Genomic DNA, 24,472 nt, shown 5'->3' with positions numbered 1-24,472 from the left:
ATTTGTACTCCCTCTGTCCCATATTGTTTGTAATTTTAACTAAAAGCATGCTTATTAAGAAAACTTAATTTTGGTTAAAAATCATTAATTAGATAATTAAGATAAATAATTAAACAATGCTTTGACTACATATGCTTTTGTCGATTGTTATGTATTTAGACTTTTGGACTTCTTTGACCAAAATTTATTAATTATTTTCGAATTTAAATTAATTACTAAGAAAATATAAATTGTTGGAATAAGTAAAATTTTGCATAGATATGTGAGAAAAACAAACAAATTAGAAAAAAAAAAAAAGCCTAAAACTACAAACAAAATGGAATAGAGGGAGTATTTAATAACAATTAAATAAAGCCGAAAGTTGTCCCCGCTCAATTAAGAAAACATTAAACGAATCAAAAAACCTAAACTGCTTCATTAAATAAAACAATAACAAACCATTAAAAATTAGCAGGAGTCTTGTAGCTTACGACATACTTATTGTTTGTATTTATTTATACTCGTTCATATAGCAACCAATTTGATTACTAATGTTAACCACATACAGTATGTTATTTGGATATCAATAGTAAGTTTTATGACCATGATTTTGTTTAAAATGGATTAAAAATTTATATTAATTATCAAAAAATAAAGACAAAAAAATATTAATGATAATGTGTATTTTAGGAAATAATGAATGAGGGATGGAATGATGATAGGGCTAATGGTAAGCAAAGCAATAGTGTGGTTTTGTGTTGCCAGCTAGGAAGAGGAAAGGATCCAAAGAAGAAGAACTTCATCAAAGGGTAAATCCGTCATTTTAGCATTCATCTTCTTCTTATTACACAACTCTCTCTTCTTCCATATTTAAGACACTTTCAATTCTTCACATGATTTTTCAAAATCTCTCTCTTCTCTCGTGTTTTCGACTTTTCCTCTCTCCTCTCTATATATAATATTTTATTTTAGTTTTTTTTTTTAATTTCCGGATCGAGAAGAGAGAAAAGTTCTTCTTCTTCTTCTTCTTCTTCTTCTTCTTGTTCTGATTGTTTCACAAGTTTTACGACAATGGCGGTTTACGGAGAGAAGAAGCATTGGTGGCTCCGCAACAAGAAGGTCAGTCTCCATCTTTGGATCTCTTCTGCTTCATTGTTTTTGTGAATTCGAAATCGATCTGATCAAATTATGTTTTTTTCTCTCTCTCTCTCAGATCGTTGATAAGTACATGAAAGAAGCAAAGAATTTAATAGCGAGCCAAGATCCAAACGACGTTAAATCTGCTCTGAATCTTCTGGAATCTGCACTCTCTGTATCTCCTCGTTACGAACTCGCTCTCGAACTTAAAGCCAGATCGCTTCTTTACCTCCGTCGATTCAAAGACGTCGCTGATATGCTTCAGGATTACATTCCTAGCCTTAAACTAGCCGGCGAAGATTCCGGCATCGGTTCATCGGAGCTTTCTGTTACTCATTCTTCTCGTGAATCTGTCAAACTTCTCAACGATTTGCCGAGTCATCATCATGACTCGTCTTTTAAATGCTTCTCTGTCTCTGATTTGAAGAAGAAAGTCATGGCTGGTCTCAGTAAAAACTGCGACGAACAAGGGCAATGGAGGTAATTTACTTCAAAACCATTTCTGATCTTCATTAAAGAAAACCCGACCCGGATTTTTGATTCGGATCTTTTCTTCTTCTTCTTCTTTCTGTTACAGATATTTGGTTTTAGGTCAAGCTTGTTGCCATTTAGGTCTAATGGAAGACGCAATGGTTCTTCTTCAAACCGGTAAACGCTTAGCCACCGCCGCGTTCCGCCGTCAGAGCATTTGCTGGTCTGACGATAGCTTTATTCTCTTCTCCTCCGAAGACGGCGGTTCCTCTCCTCCCACCTCCGTCGTCGTAACTTCCGGATCTCAGCCACGATCCGAGAGCATCGCTCACGTGTTATCTCACATCAAGCTACTCTTACGACGACGCGCCGCCGCACTCGCCGCTCTCGACGCAGGGCTCTACTCAGAATCAATTCGCCATTTCTCAAAAATCTTAGACAGCCGCCGTGGCGCGCCGCAGGCATTTCTCGCCCAGTGCTTTATGCACCGCGCCTCCGCTTACAGATCCGCCGGAAGAATCGCGGAATCAATCGCCGACTGTAACAAAACCCTAGCCTTAGATCCGTCATGTCTCCAAGCCTTAGAAACCAGAGCCGCATTGCTAGAATCCGTTCGGTGTTTCCCCGATTCGCTTCACGATTTGGAACATCTGAAACTCCTCTACAACTCCATCTTACGTGACCGGAAACTCCCCGGTCCGGTTTGGAAACGGCACAACGTCCGGTACAGAGAAATACCGGGAAAATTATGCGTTTTGACCTCGAAGATCCAGCAATTGAAGACGAAAATCGCAAACGGAGAAATCGGAAACGTGGATTACTATGCTCTGATGGGAATCAGACGTGATTGCTCGAGATCAGAGCTGGATCGAGCTTACTTGTTACTCAATTTAAAGCATAAACCGGAGAGATCAATGTCATTCATTGACCGGTTTGAGCTAACCGATGATGAGGAAGACTTAGACTCGGTTAAGGACCGAGCCAGAATGTCAACTCTATTACTATACAGATTGATCCAGAAAGGCTACTCAGTCGTGACAAGTAACATCGCAACGGAGCAAGCCGCGGAGAAGCAACGAAAAGCCGTGGCAGCGGAAACTCATCGGAGTAATAACATCGAAACGCCGGTCAGAGCGGTCGCGGTTGCGGTGAACAGTAATAGTACTAATAACAATACGAATGTGGTTAAAGGAGTGTTTTGTAGAGATTTGACGGTGGTTGGGAGTTTGATTGCACGGACCGGGTTTAACCAACCGATTCCGGTTAAATACGAAGCGCTTAGTTGCTGAATTTGAATGACCGTGCGAGTGCGAAGGTGTTACTGCGTTTTGTACAAAAGAAAAGACAGAACATCATCACTATTCACATTGGATGAAATTATGGATAATAAGAATATTGTCTGCCCGAGAATTTTGGAGCTTTCTTTCTTGTTTGTTTCTTCTTTATTCTTCACTATGCCTAAACGACAAAACCCAAAAAAAAAAGGTGATCCATAATATTATGAAAAAGTTTCATCACTATTCACATTTGTGTTTCTGTTTTGATGAAAAATATTTTTTTTTGGGTCGATTGAATATCAAAATTGCTGTAAAATACTATTTATATCAAAAAATTAACGGCATAATCATTCGGAAATTTTGTATTTCTAATAGTTTTTGTTAGTTGAAAAGCGAGTATTATCTCCCAAGTAAAAATTTTACTGTCTATATATAATATTTTAAATATGGTTTCACATGATCTTTGCTGATATCATTTAAAGAATAATGTAGATGAAATGTTGTTTTCCTTATGAAATTATCTTTAAAGTTAATCTTTTTGGTTACAAGTGGAATACTTTATGAAGCAATGCAAATTATATAATATTGTTGAGAAGTGAGACTGGTGAGGAAATTGTAGAGAGCACAACATGTTTGATTATCTCCTCTTTTGGCTCCTATGAGTTGTTTCAAAAAGAAATTTGATAACTAAGAAATTATGGATTGAGCTCCATCCATCTTTTTAAGACCGGATCAATATATAATTAATACGTAGCAGCAACATATACTAGATCATGTGACTTTTTGGATTACCACAAGATACATTTCAGTCGAGTTATCGACTTGTATTAGAGATAAATCAATTGAGAAAACAAACTACTTACAGTTTTATCATTTGTTATGATGTGAGTCAAATTAAGATCAAATACTACTCTCTCAAATAAGAGATCAATTGCAGAACTTTAGGGTCGAATTCCACAAAGCTCTCGTGTTTACACAATAGATTAGCAGGTTTTTAATTAAAAATTAAATAAAAGCAAAGCAAGTAAATCAGTTGTAAATTCAGATGAGAGAACGTTAGGATTAGAGAATTTCTCAGGAAATAAATTAATAGCAAATCTAACAAATTAATTAGGATTATTACCGAACCGTTCTAGAACTCAAAACACTAATGTATAGCCAACCACCCTCTTGAATGCGTTGCCTAACTAATCTAATATCAGGTTATTCCACTCTTTCAAATGTGAATTCCTATATCTAAACTAGCATTAAAAACAGGTTTGATATGTTCACAAATATTCCTAGACCACCTCTCGTATGAATCTAGAAATCTCTGCCCACCTAAGATAGTTCCAGTAATAGATGACCTCTCGAATCTACCTATTATCCAAAGATCAAATTCTAGGTGATCGAGCTAGAATTAGCATTAAGAACAACCTAAGGTGAAGAACTCTATAGATTAATCCTAACAGATTATCGATCTACTAATTCATCTAAATCCCTAATGAGAATCTCTAAACCTAACAAGCAAACTACTCAGATATGGAGATTGAAACAAACAACATGTTATGAATAGAAAGCATAAAGAAATTCAATAAAAGAGATGAGTTAAGAAAGATCTTCTCTGAAGGAGATATCTCCAATTATCTCCCAAAGGGTTCAAGCTCCCAAGAACAAAGTAAAATAAAGCTTAAGAGATATATCTGAAACAAAACCCTAAAAATCTATTTATATGTTCTTAAAAACGTGCAGAGACTTCTTTGAAAATAGGGAAAAGTTCTGGGGCGATTATGCAAATTTTCAAAACTTCAAAGAGACTCGAAATTGAATTGCCGTTAGATATTGGTGTCGACCGACACTTACACGAATTTTGGTCTCCGAATTGCTCTTGCAGCATAGCTTCTTGGTTTTGCTCCAAAATGATCTATAATCTCCAAATTAGTTTTGAACGTGCATAAACCTGAAAAGACTAGAATAGACTCCAGAAATAACAAAAAGACTCTAAAAACAATACATATATTATGGCTAAAAAGGATAAAATCCATGATATATCATGTTATATAAGCTATCACTCAACAAACGAATTACCAAATCTACTAAAATAACATTATTATTAATATAGATTTCCTTAGCAGTAAAAATACTAAACTTTCAATTGACGGGTCTAAAAATTTGTTTTAACATTTATGTTATTGCCAAATGAACGCCATGACAAACAAAGGCTCTCCTCACAAGCATACATACCTAAATTACAAATATTAAATTTAGTTAATATTCTGTTTTTTTTGTCAATCAATATTTTGTTTTATAAATTTGTAAGCAAAACCATTTGCTGTGACAAGAATTTATAGCTTATTGGTTTGGGTTTTTGTTAATGATGTGGTTGTGTTATCACCAGAATCAAACCCGCGTATTTCATCTTGTCGACTAAAAAAGAATCATGATTCAAGATAGCCAATTGAACGCAGTCATCTCAAGATCCACTCATTTTGATGGTTAGGATAAAAGTTAAAAAGATTTTTTTTGTTGTAAATAAAAGATTGTGTAATAATTAGGGTCTTTTGCAAAAGTAACCACTTTGATAAACTATTTAAACATATAGCACCATAATGTTATAAATTAAGTAAGTAACACAACTAAAGAAGGAAATGTCTACAAAGTACTTCACATTTGTGCTTTTGGACGAGCGCGTGAGGAGTGAAAACTGAAAAACGTGGGCTGACGTAGTGACGGTGGTGGTGTTGCTAGTGACGGTGGCAGGGATCGTGATGGTGATGGCCGCAATGGCGACGGTGGCAGTAGCGGTAGTCTTTCACACTCTTTTTGGTGATGATGATGATGATGATGGCGGTGGTTGTTGTCGCCGTGGTGATGGCGAGTGGCGACTTTAACTCCATTATCTTCATCATCATCTATTCGTCTTCAACGATAGTTTGCAGCGTAATATGAGAAGAAGCATCCAATTCCAGAATCACAAACTTTCATTATCTAATTAGGGACCATTCTAATTAATATCAAACAATGTAGAATCATCACAAAAATAGTATACTATTTATCTAAAGTCGATACGTAAAGTCAACAGTGACCCCAATTTTACGGGGTATGGAAGTTGAAGTTGCAGCGGAGGAATCGTGACCCCTAATTAGATTGAATCAAAAAATTGGGTTCAATCTAATCGAAAATCAATTGAATAAGAAGAAGCACAATCCAAATTCATGAAAGAGAACTCTGAAAAATTCTCGTAGATGAAGTCATGATTCATGAAGATGATTGAGAAAGGAAAAAAAAAAAAAAAAAGACGGAAGAAGAACGTGAAGTTTACAGTTTTTACACCAAGGACAAAATTGTCATAAATACAAAAAAATACAGAGAATATCAACTGATTTTTTGTTTGATGTTAGTTTCTTAATTTATAAAATTTTTAAGGTTATTTATGCAAATTTCCCTAATAAATTAATAAATTTTCAGACGAAAGGTTATTATCAGAAAATAAATTATGAGAAGAAAAGGTTAAAAAAATTCAAAGAAAGAATTGACAGAAGTCTAATCAAATGCACTCAAAACGAAGAAACTAGCAAAGGACAAAAGTTTCTTCTCTTTGGACATGACATATCGAAAGGTACATAAATGACTGAATGTATAGTAGTTTATTATAATAATAATAATACTGCTGCCCATAACGTTGATTCACTTTCCCATTGGTTATTTTTTTGTCTCTTCTTTTTCACTTTTAAAACGCGGTTAAACCTTTTTTTTGTTTAATGTCTTTGCATGCCACAAATCAGACAACACATTGGTAAATGAGGGTTTCTCGATTTTACCAAGGTAAAAAGAATAGATAGAACAGTAGGCTAGGAATCTCAGTTTGTTCAATCAGGTTAATTAGGTTATTCAGGTGCTGACTAAAACTAAAATGTTAAAGCAAAATTTTAATTCGAGTTCGTTTGATTATGCAGTTGTCAACCTTTCACTAACAATAGATCCATCGTGCAAATTTTCAATAACATCACCTAATAGATCCGGTCTAGTAGTTAGAATATTTACAAAATGAAAGGGCTCGACGGTTGAGCCAATAACACCGGCCGTTGAGAAGACAAAGGGTTTAGAAGTTCATAGTTCATATACAAATCATGCCTATTGTAAGTACGTTGTGTCAGGTTAGCATCAACGCTCTTACTGCTTCGTTATATATGATCTAATTTTGCTTCAACAATTGTATAGTTTAAAACTAGAAAATCGTTAGGTAAAAAAAGTGATAGTTGAGGAAGGCCTGGGCATATGGGTAACCCGTTCGGGTTCGGGTTAAATGAGTAATGAATTTACGACCCATTCGGATATTTCTAAATATTCGGTTCTGGTCTGGTTCGGGTATCGTCGGGTTCGGGTCGGTATGGGTAATAAGTATGAGAACCGAAAAAAAACCAAAAAATTATGGTCCCCATTGAGTTCGGGTCTAAATGGGTAAAATTTCCCATAAACCCGAAATATGTTTCCATTACCCGAAATTTTAAACCATTTTACATGCACAAAACATCAAATAAAGAGAATAGAACATAAACATGACATCTAAATTCAATCCAAAAAACACAATGATTAATACTTAAGAGTTAAGAGTAGAGAAACCCGAATATGAATATGAAAACATAAATCCGATTATCCAAATATCAAAAACATTGAACTAGATAGAATTAGAAGTAAGATTGTAGCCTTGTTGGAAGTTGATAGATGGGTGATGACTGAAAAAATATCTCTCATAAGCTCATCTTCCACCATTATATAAGACTATATGACTATATCTATATACGTATATAAACACATATGTCTTCAGTTTCGGGTTTATGGGTACCCTATATGGGTAACGGGTAACCCCCGACCCGAACCGATACCCACGGGTTGACCAATACTCTACCCAATGAGGTAATCTGAATACCCTAACCCGCCCCAGCCCGGTTTTTTCGGTTCGAATATCGGATCCGGTTTTTTTGTCCAGACCTAGTTGAGGATGTGCCTTTAGTCAAGTGGTTAAGTCCATCTGACTCCGCCTTTCCCACCGGAGTTCGACTCCACTAAGTCGCGTTTCCCCGTGTAGTAGAGATTAGTTATGGATCGAGTTTTGTCGATCCAAAGATATTAAAAAAAAAAAGTGATAGTTTGATGATTATTCAAATTGACAATTGTGTCGTTGGTCACTTGGCCGCTCGTGTTAATTATTGGTAGTTCCAACCACACCACATATTTATGTATAGCACAATCGACGTCTTTCGTTTGCTATGTTTTAGAAGCTCATCAACCATGCCACCTTCAAGCAACCAGTCTATTATACGGTTGTAAAGGATTATTCGTCGATAAAAAAAAAAATATAGCTTCTCTACGATGAAAAGACATCGAAAATTGTTTTTGTTATAGAGCGAGAAATTATTATGTAATAGTACAAAACTGTAAAAAAAGGTGGTACACGAAAACTAAAGGTAAATTTTTTTGTAACGTTTTTGATATTTTTTTTTTTATGATTGGTAATTATCAAAGTGGTGCATTGGATACCGCAATGGTACATGTTACCATTCAAAACCAATACATAATATAATGAGAATTAGTTGAGCGTAACATGAAATGACATGAGGAAACAAATTTTTTAAAACACTCAATTTTTTTTTTATCATTGGGTTAAAGTTTTTTTTTTTTTTTTATAAACTGATGAGTTTTCTGTATTAATTTTTTCTGTTTTATTAGTATCGTAACTTAAGTTTGATTCTGTACGATTTTTAGTAAAATGTAACTTTATAATATTTTAAATGTAATAGTATTTGGTTTTTATATGGTGATTTTACCCCGCGGACAACTTCGGGGTTTCATTGTGTACCTATAAATTTTTGTATTTGTTCTATTAATATTGTTTGTTTTATTTTGTGTTTAATATTGTATAATTGTATTTTGATTGTTAATTATACGATTTCACCTGTGGTAAATATCGATCCAAACCCGTCCCGTCATATTAACTTCGTTCCGTGATAGTTATTACTTGTAATCTCTAGGCACAATTAAAGCATAACCAAGAACAAACTCCAATGTCTAATTGGTATGTGATTTTAGTTGTATTTTATTGTTAATTTTAGAATGACAATATATATATATATATATATATATATATGTGTGTGTGTTTTTGTTTATGTACTTTAATTGTTATTATGTTAAATTAAATGGATATTGTTATTTTAATTTAAGAATCTTATATACTTTAAATGTTGAATTCATTGTATTAATAAAAGACATGTATTAGTTTACACTCCAAAGTTAATTGTCAGACTCTTTCTAAATTGATCTAGCTATTAATTCGTAGAGCTCAACTAACATTGATTGATCAGTGCATTCTCTCTCTAATGTTGAAGAAAAAAGTAAATAATGATTAATGAGTAGAAACCAAAAAAAAAATTCCAATCAAAGGGCTTTCTATTAAAATGCAGAAAAAGGGAAAATAGTCAATGCCTAAGGGCCAGTGTTTAAATTCGGCCCAATTAAAAGAATAAACACAGCAGCCCAAAGATTTTTGCTTTTTGCTAGTACAGAGAAACTCAATCACTACAGAGTTCTGGTGAACCAAATTGGGGGAGAGAGAAATCAAAGTTTCGAAGAAACCTGTGATGAAGATGGGTAGTCTCAACGATTTCATGTGCCATGAGAGAGGAGTAAATAGCTGAAATTGTTAGATTAAATTTGACGGAGCCGTAGAAGGCCATAGTTGGAGAATCTAAGCAGAGAGAAGGAGAGATCGATGTCAGCATTAATGGATTATCAGCAAAATCCGCCGCTGTCTTCTGAAACTTCGCCATGCCAACTGACTGTCCGCCGGAAATTGCATCACCGGAGACGCCAACCAACAATCAGACTCATGACATAATGGCTTGCGTGATGGCTTTGGAAGCTGCTATGTTGCCATGTTTGCCCGCTAGAGAGCTTCAAGACTTCAACCGCTCCTCATCCTTCTCATCAAAGTCAGTCCCTTTTCTACTCTCCATCTTAACTTATTATCATCGCCATCCTTGAATCTCAATTTTGAGAACAACAATGACTGATTTAGGAAATGCCAATTTTATCTTTTAGGGTTTTGGTTTGTTTTATTTCATAATACTGTTAATAGTTGTTAGTTTGAAACCGTTTTTTGTGGAGAAAAGCAATGACTTCTTGTCTAGTGATGATAGTTTGGAAGTTTTGTTTGATTTTGTGCTGGAGAATATCATTTAGATAGCTCTTACTCTTGCTTTCTGGTATATGTTGCTGATAAATATATAAACGTATAAGGTAAATCCAAAAAGAAATATAGATTTGATAATCCAAAGAATAACACGGTTTCAATAAAACACATAAAGATGGTTCTTGGATAAGTTTACTGGTATCATAATTGGTTTCGTAGTCAAGCTTTACTAAAAACAGAGTATAATATATAATTACATGCTCATCAACCAAGACTAACTCTAGTGTTTCACCAGTTGTGTTGGTATACTGGCGTCAGGAGTGAAGCACCTTCACCTGCAAATGCACAGACCAAGCGGTTTTGTATGGCCTGATGTCCATCTATGTAGTAAAGGATGCAGCCATTGTTATTGGTAATGTTTTCTGAGCTTAAGAGAGAAATAGAAATGGAATTGGTGTTTTGTTCGTGCAGTGGTAGTAGAAATGAGCATGTATTTATAGATTAGTAGGGTTTTGTGTTAGAGAATATACAAAATCTAGATTAGCAAGGCGTTGATATATTCAAAAATCTTTAAATCGTCACAAATCTAGAATATGCTACATATATTCTTAACCATTTTAGGATAATATCTTTAAAAATCGTTTATCATGAGAAAATTTCCAAAATCTTGTGGGTGGATTGAATACGGAATTAATATGGTTTATTTTATTTAGGCAAGAAATGTGAATTGCACTTAACTCATTAGCACCTATTTAGGAAACGATTATGTTTGTTATAACTACATATATTTACTAAATCAATCATTTATTTGCGTTAGGATTTTTTTAAGGAATGTCTCAAATTATTTTTGTTTAGGGAAGTTGCAAAAGTAGGGAAAGATTTTATTTCTCCGAAATCCTTGCATTTGTTTTTGGCAAGTATATTTTTGTGGATCCGAATTCGATTTTAATGTGTAAACTAGGATCGGACCCGCGGTCCACCGCGGGAGAATATTGATTTATATACGTTGATTTTAATATTGTGCGTGTTTTTAGTAGAACAAATCGTGTAGTGTACTTATAAATATTCCTAATAACAAATTGTAAAGAAAATATTAAATTGTTTATAATTAAACCAATCATATTAATTATGATTTACAAAATGGAATTTTGTGTTTTAGAATTCAAAAATTAGACGAATCATGGGAATTAAAGCAGTCAAAATAGGTCAAAAACCGCGGGTCGAGCCCAAATCATCTCACTATTGAGCAGATTTGGGAAAATATATTAAACCCGCAAATAAGCGGGCCACATGGATTGATTCGCAGTGGGTCATCGGTTTTCATCCGCAAATTAGCGGATCAACCCGCATGATAGTATTTATTGATAAAAATATAATTTATTCAACATGTGGTAGTTTAAAAAACTTTTAATAAATGAAATTATAATATTTATAAATATAATGATATATAAGATTATAATCTCTAAATTTTTTCTAATTTATTTATTTTAGTAGAATTTTAAATTTTGGTTACTCTAAAAGTATTTAAACAAAATCCACGGATAACCCCGCAAATCAGCATACATTCGCGCGATGGGTTTGTGTTTCATATATGCTACCCGCGGGTCGTACGGACAGACTAACTACATGCCAAAATATATTTTGCCTATTGCAAAACAGGCTTAACGGGATGAATCAACTCGTTTTGACAGCTAATGGAAATATTATTTAGTCATACAACACAATGGAGTTTGGACATAGGAATAATAGAATATGTATCTTATTTGTTAGATGAGAGATTGAAAGGTGAAATATAATGATTAAAAAATAATTAATATTTTTCATGATTCACAAAATTTAATAAATATTTATCATCTTGTTGAATAATTCTAAAAATCATATTCAAGAAATCTTTATAATTTGAAAATTAAACTTCTTTGGTAAAGCTATAAGTATGAAAATACCATAATTTTGATTTAATATAATTAAATTAAAATTAGTTACATAGATTTCATATCTATTTAATTTACATGACCAAAATGATAAAAAAATATATTGAATTTATAAAATAGATGGGTTAGTTGTGATAAATTTTCTAGAAATCTCTAGAAGCAAGTAAGATATCTTTTAATTAATGATAATTGGCTAAAATAAGCAAAATTAATGAGAAAAACGTTGATTATTATGGAATTAGTTCCAAAAGTATATGAAAAAATATATTATACGTAATTAATGTATAATATTGTTCAGAATATGATTTTATAATTAGTTACCATAAGTACAATCAAATTTTATTTGATTTCCAGAAACATTTGATTTTAGTTCGATTTTTCATTATTAGTTCGAATTTATATTCCAAAAAAATTTTAAAGATCCGATTTCAGAATTTTGGGTCAATTTTCTGATTTTGACCCGACTCATTTACATTTGTACTTCTCTTTTAATAGTATAGAGATGAGTCGGGTCGAAATCAAAATTTTCGGGTCAAAATTTAAAAAATACCCGACCCGATTAGGGACCCTAAAAACTGTTGCAAAAATGTATAGTAGATAAAATAGTCTTTTGATCTCATCTTATAGGTAATAGGTCCCACTCGTCATTTTTGCTTATTTTAAACGAAATAATTATAATTTTTATGTTAGTCATATATTATATTTTATCATTATAAAATTACATTACAATTACTGTTTTTACCAATAAATTTAAGGATCCGAATGGTGACAGCGTATTTAGTTATGTAGAAAAAGCAGGTTTTCAGTGCGGTACGATCCAACTGCGGTACAAGCAGGAAAAATTTATTTGCGGGATAAGTGCGGTTTTTGTAGAATAAGAGGTACGAAATAATATTTGATTCGTGAAAAAATAATTTGCCGGATACATATAGAATTTTTAAAAATATAGTTAATATTTTTTTGATTTAACTTTATAGTGTATATATATAAGACAATTATTAATCCAATCATAAAAGTATACATCAAATTTTAATAATTTAATGTAATAATTGAGTAATTTTTGGTAAAATTTAAATAAATCTAGTTTATATATTAGAAAATTATTTGAAAATTTTAAAATATAAAGGACTTTAGAATCAATATTTTAACTCTCAATCGGTTTAATTAACTATAATATTTGAATTTATATTATGAGTTATGTATATTTTTTGTTTGTATAAAAACTATTGAAAAGAAAATCAAAGGACCAATTTGCTGAATAACCAAAATTCATAATGAAATAAAGAATATAGCACCATGATTCCATCAATTAAGAAAGTAACTAAAAGGCCTTGTGAAATTACCAAAGTGTCTGAAAATTTAGGGAGAATAACGTATAGCGAGAGAAATAGTGTTGGCTGTAGAGAGATATTCATAAGTACCTCTGTCTCTTTCTTCTTGTTAGAAAATGATTTTCCCAAGTAATTTTGTTTGTAACATTAACTCAAAGTAATGTTGAATTAAAACTTGTAACAAATAAAAAAAAACCTTGATATTTTTCTGCATACAGCAAGATTTGAATTTTAAAAAACAGATAAGTATTTCTTTAAACAGTAAATAGTATCAACAATAACTAAGAAACTATTCTATATAGACATCTAGATTAAAATAAATATATCTAGATTAAAATAGTAAGTGTGTTCCTCTATTAAATTGTCATTTTAACCAACTAAATTTTAGATTATAAATAGGGAAATTGTTAAAAATACCCCTTTTGGTGTGTCCTTTTTCAAAAATGCCCCTTTTAGATTTCCATTTTCAAAAATGCCCCTTTTTAAATCTGAAATTTTTATAAAGTTTTATTAGGTTTATAAGGTACTTATGGATTGTAACTACTACTTGAAGACTCGATCCAAGTATTTATAAGGTTTTATAAGGTGTTTTTAAAGGTTTTATAAGTTATTTTTTAAGGATTTTTAAGGTTTTTCAAAGGTTTTACAAGATATTTTAAAGGTTTTTAAAGGTATTTAAAATGCATTTATAAGGTATTTATAAAGTATTTATAAGATTTTAGATACATAGAAATGTAGTTTGTGTATGTTTTAATAATATTACATACATATTTGGGTAAATCTTATATTTTTAAGAGCATTTTTTATAAGGTTTTAAAAAAGAGGTATTTTTGAAAAGTGGTATTTTTGCAAAAGCCCCTTATAAATAAACTAAAGCTCTAAAACTTATGTTTTTACAATTTCTTTGAAAGAATAAGAATGTTAATTTTTTTTATAGAAATTAGTGTTAAATATACGCCGAATATGAGTTATACTTAAGAGATATTATATAGAGAATTCAAATGATCAATTAAATGCAAACCAAATTATAGAAAATTCAAACTGCTGAGTCAAACGCACGTTAATCTAACAAAAGCTATACCCTAAGGGATTCAATTGAGGAAACCCAAATGGTCAACTTAAATGCATGCTAAAGAAAGAATACTATACTCTAAGGTGGTGTTATTCAATGATGGATTTTAATAGAATTGAAATCCAACTCTAATCCAGTGTTATTCAACTAATGATTCTAAATCTAACTTTAAAATCTAGTGTTATTGGATCTTATACTTCATTAGATTTTAATAGTTTGGTGTTATTCAACTAAGATTTAAAATATTTCATTAAAATTCAGTGTTATTCAAAACTAAAAGACTTGAAAAATCTTTGTATATCAAATCATTTGAAATGAAACTTCTTTGGAGTTTCATGAGTAAATTATTAGAATCAAAATCCAAGATATACTATAGAGATTTTGAAATCCATGCAAACAGATTCTTAAAAACAATATTAGAAAGCAAATCTAAACCTTAAAGAATTGACTTTAACTCCATGATTAAAGAACACCCCCTAAGAAATATATTTAACACTTAAAACCATTCTAAATTATTGACCATTAAAATTGTAGAATAAAATAATTTGTGTTTTATATAGAGTGGCGAATCTTTTTATATAATTGTGTGAGAATATTTAAAATCTCACTAATTTTTCTTGTCATTATTTGTAACTTTCTATAACTGCTCGAGTAATTACTTATAATCTATACACTAATATTTCAATAATTCTATTTGAAAACAGTAATATACTATGGCAACTAATATTTCGACAAATATAAAATTTACAATAGAATTTTGCTTCCTTTTTTAATATTAATTACTAGTTTTAAAAGAAAAATGAATACAAGAGAGAGTTATGAATTGGTCTGTTTTTTTATAATTAACTGATGTAATTAAGAGGGAAGGAGACGTCAGGGAAGATATATCACTAGAGGATGATAAATGATATAGACAAAAGAAGCTGACATAGTGACATGGTAGCAAAGGGCAAAATGGTATATATTATAGGTTACACACAAAATATCATAGCCATAAGCGTTATATGGTTACTTAATGAATTATTAAATTTTTGTTGGTTATTCACTGCACTTTCTCAAAATCAAAACTAGAGAAAAAAACTATTCAAAAGAAAAGAATATAAAACAAATACAAATCTGAGAGAGTGATGAGAGATAGCGTGAGTAAGAGAGAGAGTTTTTCTTTTGTTTTTCAGGTGTATATTAATAAAAATCGAAAAAGAAAAAAAGCAAAAAAAAAAAGTTTATCCAGTGCGGTTTTGGTTGGATCGCTGGGTAAAATCTGTTTCTCATTTTAAAAGCGGTTCATACCTTTATCTGTTGGTCAATTACGCGTTCTGTCCTTTTTTCATTTTTCAAAAAAACGCCAATTTATTAAAATTAATGTGAATGGTGAATGTATATGTGTTATTCCAAAAAGACTTCAAAACCGTACCGCCTTTTGGTCACCATTCACGGCCTAAGAATATGAACAAATTGAACCATTTATATTTTACATAATTTTAGAACAAATCCATATTAAATGTAACGTAAACAATTGAGTTATTTTGTAAGTTCTAACGTAAGGTATTATATCAGATATGATGTTGAGTTAGATTGTCTCATTTGTGGCTTAGCCCAAGAATCTCAAAATCATTTATCTTTTGAATGCGTATTTTCTACTGATCAGTTTGGCGATTCATAATACAACGGCTTCAAATCTCATCTCCTCCAATCAAGTCATCCTTTGGTTGTCAACTTCAGTATCTAAGCACAAAAGACAAGCCCTCCTTCAAGGGTGCGATCTATGAACTTTGGCGAAAGAGAAATCGATGCTTCCATGACGGTCTCTCCCTCTGTCCGGTTCAAGTAGCAAGACCCATATTTTCACCCTGAAAAATAAATGTAACGTGATGCTTTCATCTAGGTTTCAAGCGTGGAATCTCAATTTTATGGATTCTCTAAAGCTGCCACAAAGATTCGGCATCGTCTCTTTTTTTTTTTTTTAATTTCGGCTTGCTATTGTTCTATCTTGCTTTTTTTTTTGTATACTTTTATTTTATTTATGCAAGGATATCTGAAAAAAGAAAAAAACGTATAATATCAGATGTTAAACGACTAAACGTATTATATTCTTTCAGGATGGTATCACCTTATCTCCAGCTATAGTTGCACGGGTCATTCTTTCCTCTAGGCCTGGGCATAAAATCCGAAATCCAAAAACCGATCCGAAACCGAATCCGAACCGAATAGTCACAAAATCCGAATGGATAATGAATTCTCCTATCCGAATTACCCGAACCGAATCCGATCCGAACCGAAACCAAAAGGATATCCGAAAACCGGAAATAAATATTATATATTCAAAAATATTAGTTGTAATTTTATAGCAAATAACAAAAATATCCTAGATTTCGGAAAAATTTTAGTTATATTTGTTAAAATTATACATATTTTTGCAAGATTTAACCAATTTTTAATAAGATTAAACCAATTTTATTTAAATTAAACTGTTTTTAAGTTTTTTTCCCGAAAACCGATCCGAATCCGACACCCATCCGAACCGAAACCGAACCGATGACTCATAAAATCCGAACGGATAATAAATTCTCCTACCCAAATTATCCGAATCCGAATATATCCGAACCGAAACCTAACCGAAAAATTATAAAATCCGAACAGATAATAAACTCTCATACCCGAATTATCCGAATCCGAATATATCCGATCCGAATCCGATTTGAAATCCGAATGCCCAGGCCTACTTTCCTCCATGGAAAATAAGTGTAATGCAATGCTTCAGCTAGGTTTGAAGCGTGAGCTTTCAATTCTTCAATGCTGGACTACCTAAAGATGCAACGTAGATTTGGTTCTGTTTTTCAAGTTTCATGTGTTTAGATCCTTGGTCCTTCTAGTACTAGTTACTAGTTTTTTTTTTTTTTTTTTTTTTTGGTAATGGTTCTATATTTGCTTCTTTGTATACTTCTAGTGTTTATATAAGAAAATCCTTTAACAAAAAAAAAAAAAAAAATTATATTCGCCGAACATAAACCAAACCAATTACAGTTTTAGTGTCGTGTTTCAATTTGAATAAAACCAAATCAAACCAAACCAGTTCATTTAATGGTGGTGATACAAAAAATAAAAAAATAAATGGTGGAATATTGTGATGGGTGGCTGCCAACGTCGATTTGTTTATCCCGCCAGACCGCTTCGGCAAAATTAAAAAGAAAATCAAAAGTTTTCATTTTTCAATTTCCCCCGCTTCCTTAAATCTTCCCCGAGACGCTCTCACTTTAGTCTCTACAAATCCCAATTTTTTTGGTTAGAAAAATCTGTTTTTTCTTCTTCTGAATCAAAGTCAATTGATTGTGTAAAATCTGGATTCAAATCCAAGTTTCGATCTTCGATTTCTTCACCCTAATAAAACCCTAATTTTTCCATTTTAAAAAAGATGTATTCGGGTGTTCGATTCGCTCTCGTTGGATTCAATCCCGTCCATGGAAACTCGGTATTTCTCTCTCTATGTTCAATCGTAAATTCGGATTTTGCAAGGGTTTCTGATTTTGAGTCTCTCTCTCTCTCTCTCTCTATCTCTGGTTAATTTTGCCACAACAGTTACGGTCTAAGCTTGTGAGTGGTGGTGGTGTTGAAGTTGGCCAATACTCTCAATCCTTAACTCACCTCATCGTAGATAAGCTTGTCTATGTATGTCTTATTATTATCTCTTACTTTTGAGTCTCTTGTTGCAAAATTCCTTACTTTTTCTCTTTTGAATCCTCAAGGATGATCCGATTTGCGTTGCTGCTCGAAACAGCGGGAAGGTGGTTGCCACAGGGTCATGGGCTGATCAAAGCTTCGACACTGGAGTGCTTCTTAATGCAAATTCGGTCAGTCATTACCAACATTTATCTTCTTCTTTTTTTAATCTTTAATATGTATTTTTGTTGATTGCTTAGTTTTCTTTCCACAGTTATTGTTTAGGCCTCTTAGAGATTTGAATGGGATTCCAGGGTCCAAATCCTTAGTTGTGTGCTTGACCGGGTACCAAGGTCAAGATAGAGAAGACATTATGGTTTGTGTGTTCTTGCTTTGCCGTTTTTTTCCTTCATCTTGTTGTTGTGGTATTTGTACCATTATGAGACTTGTTTCTTTTGTTTTTTTAACAGACAATGGTTGGTTTGATCGGTGGGCAGTTCTCAAAGCCGTTGGTTGCTAACCGAGTGACCCATCTTATATGTTACAAGTTTGAGGGTGTGGTGTCTCTACTTTGGTTTTACATCTTTTAACTTTCCTTAGCTAGTGTTTTTCGGGGAATTTACATTCCATCGAGTCTTTCTTTCTTTCTGCGTAGGAGAAAAGTATGAGCTAGCCAAGCGGATTAAGAGGATTAAACTTGTGAACCACCGCTGGTTAGAGGACTGGTAAGAGGCATGCCTAGCGTTTTTCGTTTTCCGTTTTGTGGATGTGAAATATTAATTTTTCTTTCTTTATTTCTTTGCAGCTTAAAGAATTGGAAGCTCCTTCCTGAAGTTGATTACGAGATAAGGTAAAAAGTGCACACATATCCATCTCTATCTCTTGTATTAGTGGACACCTGGAATTGCTATTCGTTAGAGTTGGTATAGTCTCTTATCCAAATATGAATTTTATGTCTTCCTAAAGAAATTGGTTTCTGGATTTCGTGCTCATTTCAGCCTGATTAATAGTGTTACTATTCGGCATATACTTCCACTACAAGCTGATCGTTTGTTTTCTCTTTTCTCAGTGGCTATGAGTTGGACATAATGGAGGCTTCAGCTAAGGATTCTGAGGACGAAGCAGAAGATGCCTCTGTGAAGCGTGCAAACAACAGCCCTCTTGGTCTTAGGGTCGGTGTCGTCGCTGCAGTTGAAATGTGTAAGCCGGGAGGAAAAGATATTCCTCTTGTTCAAACAAATTTAGGCGCACAGGAAGGTTCATCATTATGTAATACGTCCAAAGACAATTGGGTAACTCCTAAAAAGACGGACAGACCTTTTGAAGCCATGGTCTCTACTGATCCTCAGCAGCATAATTACCAGAGAGAAAGCACATTTCAGGATACTTCCAATTATGTGTCCCCCGTTAGGGTTGCAAACAAGACTCCTGAGCAAGGGATAAGCAGAATGGAGACTGATGGCTCGACGTCTATTAACAGGAGTATCAGAAGGCATTCTTCTCTAGCCACTTATTCAAGGAAAACACTTCAGAGATCACCAGAGACAGATACTTTGGGAAAAGAGTCAAGTGGCCAAAACAGTTCCCTGAGAATGGATGACAAGGGCCTAAAAGCTTCGACTGCCTTTAATATCTCTGCATCAAAATCTGGTTCTTTTATGGAAAGAACATCACTCTTTGAAGATCTTGACAAGATTGATATGTTGCATGGGGAGGAGTTCCCTCCGATGATGCCTCAGGCGAAATTTACAGATGGATCTGTCAGTAGGAAAGATTCACAGAAAGTACACCACAACAGTGAGACAAGTATTCCACAACCGCCTAGTCTGTTATTGCAGGAATTAAGACCAAGTTCGCCTAACGAAAACCTTAGGCCTGTGATGAGCATTAGTGATCCAACTGAAAGTGAGGAAGCTGGCCATAAATCACCCGCGAGTGAGTTGAACACTAAACTGTTGAGCTCAAATGTGGTACCCGTGGTAGATGCTCTTTCAACTGCAGAGAATATCATTTCAAATTGTGCACGGGATGAAATACCGGAGAGATCGGAGAGATCATTGACTGAGACAATGACAGGAAATGTCTTATTGCAGGAACCAAGATCAGGCTCACCTAAGCAAAACCTTAGGGTTGTGCCAACCCTCAGTGACCACACTGAAAGCAGGGAAGCTGCACATAAGTTGGATCTGAGTGATTCAGCAGCTAGGTTGTTCAATTCAGGTGTTGTTCCCATGGAAGCTGATATTAGGACTCCAGAAAATTCTACTATGAAGGGTGCATTGGATGAAGTACCTGAAATATCTGTAACTGAGCCTGTGATGAGGAGATCTAGCACCTCGCCTGGGTCGGGTGTAATTGGAATGAAAGACAAGCAAGAAACAGAGCCGCCCAAGAAGAAAGCAGCTCCAAAAAAGAGCCTGGGCACCAGAGGCAGGAAAAAGAACCCCATTAACCAAAAGGGATCGATATACTTGAGCGAACCTACCCCAAAGGACGAGCGCAATGATTGTCTAAACAAAGGAAAAGTTTCAGCGCCAGTAACAGGTAATAGCAATCAGAAGGAGATATCAAGCCCTGTCCTTAATACTGAGGTTGTACCAGAAATGGCAAAACATATTGACTCAGAGACTGAAGCCCATCAGGGAATTGATTCTGTAGATAATAAATCTTTAGCCCCAGAAGAGAGAGACCATCTTGTGTTGGATCTGATGGTGAACCAAGATAAGCTGCAGGCTAAGACCCCAGAGCAAGCTGATGGAGAGGTGGAAATTACGGTGCTAGAACGGGAGTTTAATGATGTTCCAACTGAAGATCCAAGTGAGGGTGTATTACAATTAGAGGTTGATAAGAATACAAGTAAACGCAAAAGGGAGGCTGCTGTAGGTAAAGATAGCCTTCAAAGTGGGAAGAAAGGAAGTTCTTCTACAGGCAAAGTAGGAAAGTCCAGTGTCAAAAAGACCAAAAAATCTAAAAAAGAACATGATACCAAAGCAAACGGTACTCTGACGAAAGATATAGGGGATAAATCTGCGGATGGGAAGGAGAACTTAGCATTTGAACATAAATCTGGGAAGTTCAGTTCTGGTGGAGACCAAAGCCCTGTTGCGGGAGAAACATTAGCAAGAAATGAAGCTGCCACTAAAGATCCAAGCGATGCTGCAGTGCAATTAGAGGTTGATACAAATAAAGGTAAACGCAGAAAGCAGGCCACTGTAGAAGAAAATTGCCTTCAAACACCTAGTGTCAAAAAGGCGAAAATTTCTATAAAAGAAGATGGCGCCAAAGCGAAGAATACTGTTATGAAAGATATATGGATTCACTCTGCAGAAGTGAAAGAGAATGTAGCAGTAGATGAGAAATCTGGAGATGTCAGTTCTGATGGAGCTCAAAGCCTGGTTGCGGGGAAATCGGTAGCTAAAAAAGAGGCTGCAGCTAAGGATCCAAGTAATTCTGCAATGCAATTAGAGTTTGATAATAATAAATGTAATCACGGAAAGGAGGGATTTGTAGAAAGAAGTAGCCTTCAAAGTGGAAAGAAAGGAAGTTCTTCTAGAGTTGAAGTAGGGAAATCCAGTGTCAAGAAGACTAAAAAATCTAAAAAAGGAAGTGGCGCCAAAGCAACCGACACTGTGATGAAAGATATAGGGGATAACTCTGCAAAAGAGAAGGAGAACATTGCAGTGGATAATAAATCTAGAAAGGTGGGTTCTGGTGGAGACCAAAGCCCGGTTTCAGGAAAACCATTAGCAAGAAAGAAAGTTGCAAAGTCAGCTAAAACAGGTACAAAAGCGGATAAAGAGTCTAAGCAGCTCAGGGTTAATCCCTTGGCTAGTAGAAAAGTCTTACAGGACCAAGAACATGAGCCGAAGTTTTTTATTGTCAGTGGTCCTAGGTCCCAGAGAAACGAATACCAGCAGATCATTAAGCGTTTAAAAGGAAAATGTTGCCGGGATTCTCATCAGTGGTCTTATCAAGCAACACATTTCATTGCTCCTGAAATCCGTAGGACTGAAAAGTTTTTCGCTGCTGCTGCATCTGGAAGGTACAATAACTTATTTCAGTCAACATCCTCTGTATTGTGTAGAACACCAAACTAAGCTGTGCTTTTCAAAAAATTTGCTAGTTTGAGCTTCTGCTTTGATGAAACTGTATCTTTACTCATCAGTTTCCGTAATGCAGTTGGATTCTGAAGACTGACTATGTGGCTGATTCAAAGGAAGCTGGGAAACTATTACAAGAGGAGCCTTATGAATGGCACAGTACTGGTCTTAGTGCTGATGGTGCGATAAACCTCGAGTCCCCAAGGAAATGGCGGCTCTTCAGGGAGCAAACAGGACAGGGTGCTTTATATGGACTGCGCATTGTTGTATACGGTGACTGCACCATCCCTGCTTTGGTAAGTAATATATTTCTCACATCTCTGCCAATTTTCTCTGGCAGAATGAATTCTTTTCAGTACAATTAACTTGATGGAATTAAGCAAAAGAGCTGATACAGTTGAAACACTAGAATGATTATTTTAGAGAAAACGTGCAAACATCCTTGTCATTTTTTCTTGGTTCTTGATGTCTTTATTTATTCTTTTCTCCCTAATCAGGATACACTAAAGCGAGCTGTGAAAGCTGGGGATGGTACGATACTAGCAACGGCGCCTCCATACACGCGTTTCTTGAATCAAAACACGGATTTTGCGTTGATAAGCCCCGGGATGCCGCGGGACGACGTTTGGATCCAAGAGTTTATACGCCACGAAATCCCATGTGTCCTCTCCGATTACCTGGTGGAGTACGTTTGTAAACCCGGATACGCACTTGACAAGCACGTGCTCTACAATACGAACTCATGGGCAGAAAGGTCGTTTAACAAGATGCAGCGTAGAGCAGATGTGTGTGTGTACCATTAACTTAAAAGTACATGAATAAATTTCCAAAGTTTTCCTATAAACCAGTTTATGCAAATGTGATTTAAAAGAAGAAGAAGAAGAAGTGATTTTTATATTTGATTAAAGGTTGCATATATTGTAAAACAGGGTTTTTTTTGGTTTGAATAAATTTAACATTCATTCAAAAAAAAAGAAGAAGTGACTTATTAATCGAAAAAGAATCAGTCACTTGTATTACTAAATCTACAGAGCAATAAACTGTGAATTCTTGAAGCAATCGAAAAAGAATCGTGGTGAAGCAATCACAATGGCATTTAAAGTCATCAAATCAATCACAATGGCCTTTGTCCTTTTATGCTTTGCATCCGAAACAGCCACTATTCCCATAAACAGAATTTAACGGTAGTTTAAGCCATGTAATTCCTCTTCCATCTCCATAGGCTTTGACCAGATAAGAAAACTTGTGCATGTGTCCACTTAAACCCATACACAAGCTGGCTCTAAAACGAAACTCAAACAGTTGAGTTGGAGTGTAAGTAGTCTTTGAAGGTACGACATCTTTGTCTTTGTCATGGAGAAGAAATAGAATCCCCGTAAGTATGATCCTCAGCAGCGTTGTTCTTTCCATACTAGAACATGCAACAACAAGTATAGCTCCCACAAACACTCATTATTATCCTCTGGAGATGATTGTAATAGTCTAGATCTCCATTTGTGCTTCAAGTGGAACTTGATAACAGCAAGAGTAAGCTGTCTCAAGTTCCATGAGTTCTGCATCCCTCTCATTTTAATTACCCTTGAGTGTATGTTGTTCATTCTGTGGCAGAACTCTCAGCAAAAAATTTTGTTTGTATATGAATTTCCAGGTCTTGCAGTACTTCCTACGCTTCTCCTGACTTTGTACTTTGAACATTACCGCCGCAACCTCTTGTGAAGTTAAGAGTGCGTCAGGAGAAGGTAACAGACCCAATATGCGTGATGCGGTTGAAGAAACATGAACATGGTGTTAATTATTATGTTATACATCTCATTAGTTGTTAATGATTAAAGTAATTGGGCCCGTTCATTATAAAAGCCCACATAGTTACGTCGGTTCTCAGAGAGTATAAAACATTCCACGATCAATATAGCCGTTGTGAAGCTACAACAATTTCTCACGACTTAAAATTTCTTCTCTTCTCGTCTTCGTAAAACCCTAGGAAGGTGTTTTCCTCCACTGCCGCAGAGATGGAACCGAAGAAACGTGTCTGATTGGATTGGTTTTGCTTGCGCTTCAAAAAGGTTTCTATCATCAAATTAGTGTCTCCTCTATTGTTGTTTTCCTAATTTTCTAATTAACCTGTTTATGGATTGGTACTACTTAAATTCCTAATTTTTTCTTCTTTTCTTTTGCTTTTGTACCTTTATCGTAAACAGGTTCCAGATTCAAGGAACGGAGCATCCATCGTGTCCACAACAATTATTTTACATGGTAAGCGTATTTATTTGGTTTGATTTTTGATGTTTCGATTTTTTTTTTTTTGTCGTCTAAATTTATTATTAATTGCAAATTATGAGAACTGTAGAC

At 34.3% G+C, this 24,472-nt stretch overlaps 2 protein-coding genes and 1 long non-coding RNA gene across 4 annotated transcripts; all 3 read left to right on the top strand.

The window, feature by feature from the left end:
* The first annotated feature begins 686 nt into the window (after nt 1-686).
* LOC9311006 lies at nt 687-3,214 on the top strand. The gene is made up of 3 exons (XM_021023591.1): nt 687-1,098; nt 1,193-1,596; nt 1,694-3,214. The coding sequence occupies exons 1-3, from the start codon at nt 1,051-1,053 to the stop codon at nt 2,874-2,876; spliced, it is 1,635 nt and encodes a 544-aa protein (XP_020879250.1). The 5' UTR covers nt 687-1,050; the 3' UTR covers nt 2,877-3,214.
* A 5,832-nt stretch (nt 3,215-9,046) lies between these two features.
* LOC110227079 lies at nt 9,047-10,670 on the top strand. Its single transcript, XR_002330882.1, has 2 exons — nt 9,047-9,832; nt 10,328-10,670. It is a non-coding gene; the product is annotated as an uncharacterized LOC110227079 (long non-coding RNA).
* Nucleotides 10,671-17,503: 6,833 nt separating this feature from the next.
* LOC9311005 (BRCT domain-containing protein At4g02110) lies at nt 17,504-23,018 on the top strand. Of its 2 annotated transcripts, XM_021022738.1 has the most exons (10): nt 17,504-17,835; nt 17,943-18,032; nt 18,110-18,214; nt 18,298-18,399; nt 18,494-18,578; nt 18,679-18,748; nt 18,829-18,873; nt 19,093-22,065; nt 22,203-22,419; nt 22,621-23,018. In XM_021022738.1, the coding sequence occupies exons 1-10, from the start codon at nt 17,779-17,781 to the stop codon at nt 22,924-22,926; spliced, it is 4,050 nt and encodes a 1,349-aa protein (XP_020878397.1). In that variant the 5' UTR covers nt 17,504-17,778; the 3' UTR covers nt 22,927-23,018. The 2 variants fall into 2 exon arrangements, with proteins under 2 accessions (XP_020878397.1, XP_020878398.1); XM_021022739.1 differs by lacking the exon at nt 17,504-17,835 and having other exon boundaries at nt 17,942-18,032; nt 18,309-18,399.
* Nucleotides 23,019-24,472: the final 1,454 nt, after the last annotated feature.

Source organism: Arabidopsis lyrata (assembly GCF_000004255.2).
Source record: "Arabidopsis lyrata subsp. lyrata unplaced genomic scaffold ARALYscaffold_6, whole genome shotgun sequence".
NCBI classification, from domain to species: domain Eukaryota; kingdom Viridiplantae; phylum Streptophyta; class Magnoliopsida; order Brassicales; family Brassicaceae; genus Arabidopsis; species Arabidopsis lyrata.
The sequence above is the reverse complement of the archived record's forward strand: the minus strand, read 5'-3'. Positions and strand labels throughout refer to the sequence as shown.